Source organism: Glandiceps talaboti, chromosome 14, assembly GCF_964340395.1.
Source record: "Glandiceps talaboti chromosome 14, keGlaTala1.1, whole genome shotgun sequence".
NCBI classification, from domain to species: domain Eukaryota; kingdom Metazoa; phylum Hemichordata; class Enteropneusta; family Spengelidae; genus Glandiceps; species Glandiceps talaboti.
Window position 1 is genome coordinate 18,346,078 of NC_135562.1, and position 9,433 is coordinate 18,355,510.

General features: G+C 36.7%; 1 protein-coding gene across 1 annotated transcript; it reads right to left on the minus strand.

Moving 5' to 3' along the window:
• Positions 1–898: 898 nt before the first annotated feature.
• Positions 899–5,044, minus strand: LOC144445376 (monocarboxylate transporter 12-like). Its single transcript, XM_078134914.1, has 5 exons — positions 4,822–5,044; positions 4,437–4,580; positions 2,859–3,806; positions 1,680–1,792; positions 899–1,036 (listed from the first exon to the last, which is right to left on the minus strand). The coding sequence occupies exons 1-5, from the start codon at positions 5,042–5,044 to the stop codon at positions 899–901; spliced, it is 1,566 nt and encodes a 521-aa protein (XP_077991040.1).
• Between the last annotated feature and the right edge of the window lie 4,389 nt (positions 5,045–9,433).

Sequence of the window (9,433 nt, forward strand, 5' to 3'; positions counted from 1 at the left end):
ATACCGCAGTGGCAGACTATATATATATATATATATATATATATATATATATATATATATATATATATATATATATATATATATATATATATACATCAACATCTCCTGACGAGTGATTTACTCACGAAACAGGCTTGTAGAGACGAAAAACCCGACTTGATTTTCTTCTACCCTCAACATATATGTATATATATATATATATATATATATACACACACATAAATATGTGGGGGTGGTGTTATGTTATAACGTAATTTAACTATATTACTGACAGTGTTGCTATATGTGTGTCGTCTATGTGTGTTTAACAGACTAGACACTAAGGAAGTATACAACTGTAGTTATATGTAAAAACAACTGGCTCTTCACAATCAAACATTTATCTTAACCTGTAGACTTCATGATCTCTGATTTTGCTTGAATGTCCCTCAAACCACTTGTGATGCTACCAATGGCACAAACAAGTAATTAGCCATGCCCCAATGGTAGTTATCAGTATGTCTGATTGTATATAGTTCTATTATATTCGCTCAGTTTGAATGTGGTTTTTTTTCCAACAAATCAGTTTGAGCGTACAATCTTCAAAGCATATTAATCAATTACCCTCACTAGCAATACTAACGGTTATAGTGAGACAGTGGACCAAACAGAAGATAGCGATGTACAAGGCTACATTTATGTATGGAAGTAGCGTATAAACATCTCTTACAATGAATCAGTTACAGGTGTAAACTGCAAACAATTCTTTGAGAAAGAACCACTGGGGTTGTCACGAAATCTTCTGAAAGAATGATAGCACCAGGAGATGGAGTACTAGTGTAAAAACTGTGACAGAAACAATAGATGCAATAAGCAATAGCAGAGCATGGGTGGATTAAATTAAACAACCTGTGACTAATCAAACCAAACGATGTAGTGTGATCACCAATGACAACGAAGTCTTACAGTTAGCCATTGGGGACAACATCAAGCGATGCAGTGTGGCATCAACATGATCAATGACAACATTAACCAATTCACATGATACAGTTAGACTCTAGGGACCACATCAAGAGATACAGTGCGCTATCATTGACAACCAATTCGCCTGATAAAGATAGCCACCAGGCACCAAACCAGAGATTCATCATTGTACCACCGGTCAGAGAGCAAACCAAAGAATGGAGTGTGACACCAATAACCACCATGAGATCCAGAGTGTGACCAATGACCAATTGGATACAGTGTGTCACCAATGATCAAACAGGAGATGCAGTATGTCACAATAATGACAGATTCAGGGACTGCCGTGTATCACTTAGTAACTGAGTACACAGTGGTGCCACCAGTGACTAAATATAGGAATGGAGTATAACCATCGACTAATAAACTACGGGATACAGTATGTCATTAATCGTGATATGGAATTCACTACCTGTAATGGAACCAAGATGTGCCGTTTACCACCAGTTACCCAACCAAGAGATGTAGTAAACTATCAATGACTGAACCAGGGGATGCAAGACTTTATCAACCTGACAGCTTTAATTCATGGTTGACGACCGTGGCAAATGACGAGTTAAGGCTACATTGGATACACGGTGACGATGGATGTTGTCATGATTTATTTCCTCATAGGCCGAATTTTCATAATATGTAGCCTTTTCAGAATTACTGTTCACAGTTTTCAGACGTCTGACCTGAACCTTCTTCAAATATGGCACAAGCACAATTACAAAACCACCAATGGCGAGAGAAACACCAGCCAAGTAGTAGACATGGTCGTAGTTTTGTGTGGTGTCGTAGATCCAACCTATAGAAATGAATACCAAAACAGGTTTAGTGTTTAAGACGTAATAATTATATGCAACCACGTGTCCTTGCTTTGTTAATAAAAGAAAAGTTATTATACGAGAGACAGTTAAGGTGAAACAAAACGTCGCCTGTCGCTACAACAAATTGCTACATTGCGTCATCTGGTACATAACGATCTTGCCAACTTTGCTACATTTTAAATAGCCGGTACAGGATCGTTTAAAGTTTGGGATTACACCTGCCATGTGCCCTTGAAATTAGGTTGCTGCACTCCTCCCCTATATGCATTGCGCCCTCATTCAGGCATTTAAGATTATGATGTGTAAGTTAAACTGTTTTGTTTCCTCTTTTCAGTTCTAAATGTTACTAGTCTAATGTCAGGTGCTTGTCTGATTTTGTTGATGCTATAATTAGATAAAGTTACTGTTCCTTAGATACTGGCCAAAACAGTTTGCTGATTTTCAACCAAGAGTTTCCTTACCAAGCATGTTACATATACATTGGTTATTACCACTATACTGTCATTATACATCATTCTCGACAATGACAATGACAATGAGAACACTTTCATGCTCTTTAAGAATGGTTTCAGCTCCACCAAAAGGCCCCCTTGGGTTAAATAGTGCACAGCCAATGAAGGGGCAAACATAAAGTTCAGTTACTAAGACTCCTCTGACTTCCATCGGCTCTAGGGAGTTGGGGTGTGGGGGTGTGGGGGGGGGGGGGTGGCGTGGCGTAAAGAGGTCTAAAGTTACGATAGCGACTGGCATGTGCATTTGATTCGGACAGTTTCGATTGGATGAAAATGATTCCTAGGAATTCAAGGTATATATATTTTTTGAAAAAATCACTATTGCTTAAAATGTATAACTCTTAAAATTACACTTAGCAAGACTTGCCACAGTATGATTATTTATGTATGCTTTAATGGTAATATTGTGGCCGAGCATCCATCTTCCAATCACTGGCATTCTTCGGAAGTCTTTGGGTCGGGTGGGAGTCAGAGAAATCTGGTACCGGAAATTGAACAACAAATTGACAATCGGTTTGTTTATAATATTTACCTGCAATTGGAGTACCAATCAGTCCTACTCCGAGAGCAAACGTGGAAAGAGCCAATGTACTGACTAATCTTGCCCGTCCTAAAAACTCCGTTAAATTAACAACGATGAGGGGTAGGTACATTCCACTTGTAAGACCAATCACAGCGCTGATAACTGCTATACCAGCATACGTATGTGCTAGTGGACTCAAGAGTGATGTAACACCTGCCGTGACGAGAGTAACTGCGTAAAGAGAAGGTCCAGTGATATATTTACATTCCAGGAGGAATCCATGGACTCCTCTTCCGATGATGCTGAAAATTCCCATGATTGAAATAAGGAAGGCATTGTCTCTAGAGCTAGCGAATTCCATGGATTCTGCTTTGGGCAAAAGAAAAATCACTGCGATGTAGTGACCAAACCCGAGAAAGAAACAGGAAATGAACATCAAAAGAAACAGAGGACTTTCCCAGAAAAGATGGAGGTCGAAAATCATAAATGCCCTCTTTATGATCCCATTCTTTTTACCCTCCTCTATTCCGAGTGGACCCTGACACTGTTTTATGCTTTCATTAGAGTCAATATTGATTGAATCGGCATGGTCGGTGTCATGAGTTTGGCTTTCAATTATATCAAGATCCTTAGTACTATCTATTTCATTGCTCTCGCATGATGGCCTTCTTTCGGTCTCATCTGACAGACGATCTGAAGATGGCGAACAGTTTACATCGTTGCTTGGTTTTCTGAGTAAGGTTGCACAGACACAGATATTGGCATTGATAGCCGAGAGAACAAGGAACGATCCTCTCCAGCCATATTCTTCAATGAGTGTATGCAGCAGTGGAGGAAATACAAAGATACCGAGACCAGATCCGGTATAAGCCAATCCATTTGCCAAGGCATGTCTTTTCTTGAAATAGACACAAACCATTCCTACACTGGGACTGTATGCTAATCCATACCCGAAACCTGTAGATATAGAAACTTACAGTTATTAACGGATGTTCGACGGAGATTGCTGTTTTTTACAGTTTACCTTTCTTTCTTTCTTTCTTACTTTCTTTCTTTCTTTCTATCTTTCTGTCTGTCTGTCTGTCTGTCTGTCTGTCTGTCTGTCTGTCTGTCTGTCTGTCTGTCTGTCTGTCTGTCTGCCCGCCTGTCTGTCTATGGTATGGTGAGTTAGATAATTTGTTAGTATGCTAACTCAAAAAAACTATTGACTGATTTAGATAAACTTTTATAGAGAGAATGCCTTTTCGTCGACTAGGACCAGTTTGTTAGATTTTGGTGGAGATCCGATTCTAATGAAGGTTTGAATTAATCCATGTAATCACTAGCATATCAGCCGTCCATCTCAGAACACATGAGGGCATCCTTCATTTTGTTTTCGTTATCATTAACAAAATATAGAGCGGACACTTCGTTAGGGATATATGTGTGTTATTTTCTTGCATCTGCCTCAGCATGAAACCTTGTGATCAGTCCCACTGATCTTGATGCATCGTTTAATAGCATTTGCAAGTTAAAACTAGATTTCCTGTAATGTACTACAGGCAGACTTGTACAAATTTATAATTGATAAATCATACCAAATCTTACCTACAAGAAAGCCATGTGTAAAACACAGAACAGCAACTGATGTAGCAAACGAACTGAGCAAGTGTCCAATACTGGAGATGATACCACCAACCATGATAGTTATACGACATCCAAACCTCTTGGCGATCACACTTGCTAAAGGTCCTGGATTAGATAGAATAGTGAATGAGAACAAGAAAAGACACACACATACATACATACATACATACATACATACATACATGTACATACATACATACATACATACACACATCCATTCATCCATCTATCCATCCATCCATCCATCCATCCATACATACATACATACATACATACATACACACATACATACATACATACATACATACACACATACATACAACTTTATTATCATGGTACATGTTACCTGTACAAGTGGCAAAGAACACCGATATAGTGATTACCAATGACGTATTCCCGGCACCCTTATCAAAATGTTGAAGAAGTACAACGAAGAAAGGTCCTATAGCTTGATTTAGTCCAAGGACAAACAACAAAACTATATTGCATCCTAAAACCACAAACCAACCACGGATATTTAAATCTTTCTTTTTGGAAGCAACGTCACACTTCGTTATAATTTCCTCCATCTTGTTTTTCTATCCAAGTACTAAATAAATCTGTAATAGATTGTATAGAGACGAAATGGTCAGATTTGTTTTCGCAGGAAAATGCAAAATAAATTGTAGTTTGTATGTAGGTTACACTTTATGTCTTACATTTGTACTTACAATGTTCCATAGTATGATCAGGTAGCTTTTGGGTTTGCACCCTTTATTAACCTCCTTATCTTAATTATTTTCATGTTTTATTCAAATAGATTAGATCAAAATGGAATATTAGATTAATTTAGATTAGAGTAGCTTGGATAGGATTAGATTAGATAGGATTAGTCTCAGAATAGATTAGATTAGATTAGATTAGATTAGATTAGCTAGATTACTTTATGAACCAAAACGATTGAAATGTCGAGTATGGTTGTCCCTTGGTGTTTTCAAAACAACTAATAAGACAAAACTATACATACATATATAAAACAATATAATATAAGGTGAAATAATGATAAAACATACTAAACATCAATATTTTCGACTACTACTCGACAATAATACTCAGGCTAACACCACACGTCTTAAGCTGTCTAACAAAGAACATTATATGGTAGTATTGTAGATAGATGTATTAGCAATTTTGAATCTTTTGCTAGACTACTGTTAAAGACATAAGAACAATTTTCTATACTAAAAGATAACTTTTACCAAGGGCTTATCTTGACTATCAATTTCGATGTTGCACCCGAAACATACCAACTGAACACTTAGGTCTTAATAGTGCACACTGCAGTACTTTGAATTAATTTGTCAATTCGGGTGTAGTTAGGGAGCACTTTTCAGATGTGTTTAACATGCCCCCGGGCACAAAACACACCGTGATATTCTCGAAACATATACCGCAGCTTTATGCAGCAAGATGAAAGTGGATTGTATAATTGTTTATGCACTTCAGTTGTCAGCGTTGTAATTTTCATATAGTTTTTTTGACATGAATATTCCTTACCAAACTCTCTGCTAGTGTGTGTGTGTGTGTGTGTGTGTGTGTGTGTGTGTGTGTGTGTTGAATATAATAATAAATTTATTATAATGTATTAATTAATATACGGACTTGTAATCAGGCAATGATTATTGGGCTACACAATATTTTTTTTTGCGTTATGTGTCACATTTTTTCATTATAAACATGAACCACGAAGAATAGCATGGCTGCCAAAGAAACAGGAAAGCATTCTGTCTCTTCAATTAACATGGTTTGCAATCCTTCGTTCAAAGCCATCATCGTAAACCACACTCTCTTTTACGGCACCGTCCAAAACGCACTGCCAATAGGTTATTTCGCAGCGTCGAGGAAGAAATAACAGCTCTGGTGCGTGAAAATGTTCAAAGCGTAAGCAACTACAGTAAAATACACACTATATCTCTGACTGGTGACAATGAACCATTTCGAAGGTGTTCTCCTAATTTTCCAATCGACTATTTTGCAGTAGTTACAAAATAATTAAGATTATTTAAATAATGATAATATTAATTCCATACCTGTATTGATTTCTTGCTCCAAATTTCATATGTCCTTGCCGCCTGTCGAAATGAATGATAGACGATTTTGGAGAAATTATTTCTAGGTAAGCCAGAAAACGATCAAACAAGACGTCTATTGCATCAATGCTTCTCACATTCAGCACCAAACAATTGGCGCATCCCTGTGTTATCACCCAATGTCGAAGAATAGACTAAAGTGTGTGTGCACATCGGCGTAAATAAGCCTCCAATTAGACACCGTTAAAGTTGTATTAGCTATTTAACAGTTCTTAGTTAATGTGGTAAGACCATTTAAGTGAAAAGAAAAGAAAGGTCGAGAAATGAGTTCACGTGATCGAAGCAAAGAACCATTAGGCTTGTAGTAGGTCTTAATTTCGTCTTCAGGATATAGGTTAAGTTCACGTCATCAAAGCGAATGAACCATTAGGCTTGTAGTAGGTTTTAATTTGGTCTTTAGGTGATATAGGTTAGAACCTTTATAGTCAGAAGAAAGGAAACGCAAGAAACGGGTTCATGACATCAAATCGAGTGAATAATCCTGGTGAGGGATCAAACTTAACATAAAGTGATGGAAATGTATCTTTAAAACCATTCATACATGACAACCAGGCTGTGAGCGTACATGAAGTTGAACATCGACGAACAATTCATTATTGACGAAAAACACAAAATAAATCGACTAATAGGTAAACATACAGACCATTATAGTGGTCTAAGGTTTAATAGAGCGGAAAACTCCCTACATTCATGATCTAAGTGCTTTAATTTAATTGACATATCCTACGTTGAACACACGTGTATACCGAGTACTCTGATAATAGAAAGTACATTACATCTGTTAAGGGGAATATTGTACGGAATACCATACTCTCACTATACCCTTTGAAACGATACACAAAACCGTTGTCGGTTCCATTCTATATTCCAATGAAAGGTTTCTTTTGGAAACTAGCATATAACTCTTAATGTTAAAGATAGGGATCGGATCTAAACTGCTAATACTGAATAACAGCAGTTTACATAATTACTACATTTGGTTGGAACGGCAAACTTCACTTGGATGTAACATATACACTGTGATAATGTCATCATGACAGTCTTGATGTAGAAATGAAGTAGACAATTTTTATGTCTACACAAACAAAGAAATCGATGTTGTCTAAATGATTACGGCTGATTGAGTCTAGCACCCCTTGGTTGAGGAATAGCTTTTGGACCTACAAGTGCCTTTAATACAGCTATACAATACATAGGGATTTTATGATACAATTACATATAGAAATATTACAAGTTATCAGTATCAGTAAAATTATTCCGCCTCAAGGGGGCTTCAAAAGTTGTAGTAATAGAGTATTTAGCTAATAGGGATGAGTATTGCTTACAACAACAACAACAACAACAACAACAACAACAACAACAACAATAAAGTTACAAAAACACAATGGACATGTTTCTAGATTAGTTTATTGCCAGCACTAGCACCTTCACCTTCAAATAATGTAAGAAATACAAAATCTGGTTCAGAAATTTTGAATTCTGAAATTGAACAAGGTGGTAGTGAAGAAAGAAGAACAACACATGAATCCATAGATCACTTTTGAGATGGAAACTTACATAGATGCCAATAAAGTTGACTGGTTTCTATGATAATGGAGGGTAGATATGACAAACATATCATTTTCTACCTCCTGTGTCACAACCGAGAGATGTGTGAATCTGTTTGATATTTTATGGATTTTATTGACACTTCAAGTAAAGACTACAGTGTGAAGGTTCCATTACCACAATGCCTTGAATTAATATACCTATATATAATGCCACTGGTGAATTAAATGTCAAGTAGCTGTAACTATATGCTATAATGGTGGAGGAAAATGACCCTTGACCTTTCATGCAAGTGGGAAATTAATCTCACAGAAATGTATGCATTGTACCTGATGTAATTTACAGGTTTTATCCCATGCTAGCTTTTTTGGATAACTTTTAATAAGTGCTGCTGATCTTAAAGATTTGATACCGAGGTGAAAAAGTTTCTAAACGTTGCGACAGTGTACACCTGTAATCGACAACCATCAAAGAAGCGAACACTAGCAGCCATCGTGACGGTGCTTTTCAGAAAGCAAAGTACTAAATCAGATCGGGGTGTCAAACTACAATGGAAACTTGCATTTCATCTGACCTGGTTTGAACTGTAAGAGATATAGTGACTATATTGTATTCCTCCGCTATTAAATAGTTCTACACAGATCACGTCACTGTCAACAAAATGTAATTGATATTTTAGGGTATGGAATAATTAAAATGCTATGAAAACAACAGCCCCTGAAATGCATTTTAATTTTCTAGTTTATTTTCGTTTTGGGGACGAATAACATCTATAATTAAACTAAAGCGGATGGATCGCTAGCTTGTAACGTGACTGTCTACGTTCAATGTACTTTTAGTCAACTGAAACAACACGGGACTTGTGATTATGGTCACAGACAAGTAAGAAACTTACTTGTCTGTGTTGTGGTGAAGAAAAACAAACACACAAAAGAAATAAAAATGCAAATAAAATAGCAAACAAACAAACAGGGCCGTAGCCTGACCAAATTGCCAACCCCGGGGGTGGGAGCAGAACTTTGTCTTGTGCAATCATACATTTAAAATTTAGAAAGGTGGTTAATTTACATAAATGTGCATGCAATTTACATTATATCTATCTTAGCATATGCAATTAGATATTATATGTAAGGCCAGAAAAAATGAAAAAGTTGTTCAGCGGGCAATCTGACCCATCGCATTGGGTAGGTAGGTCGATTTTTTTGTGATTTTTTTTTGACAATGCTTGACACTGACAGGATTAAAAACAAACCATAATTATATAATGATAGCAAAACATTT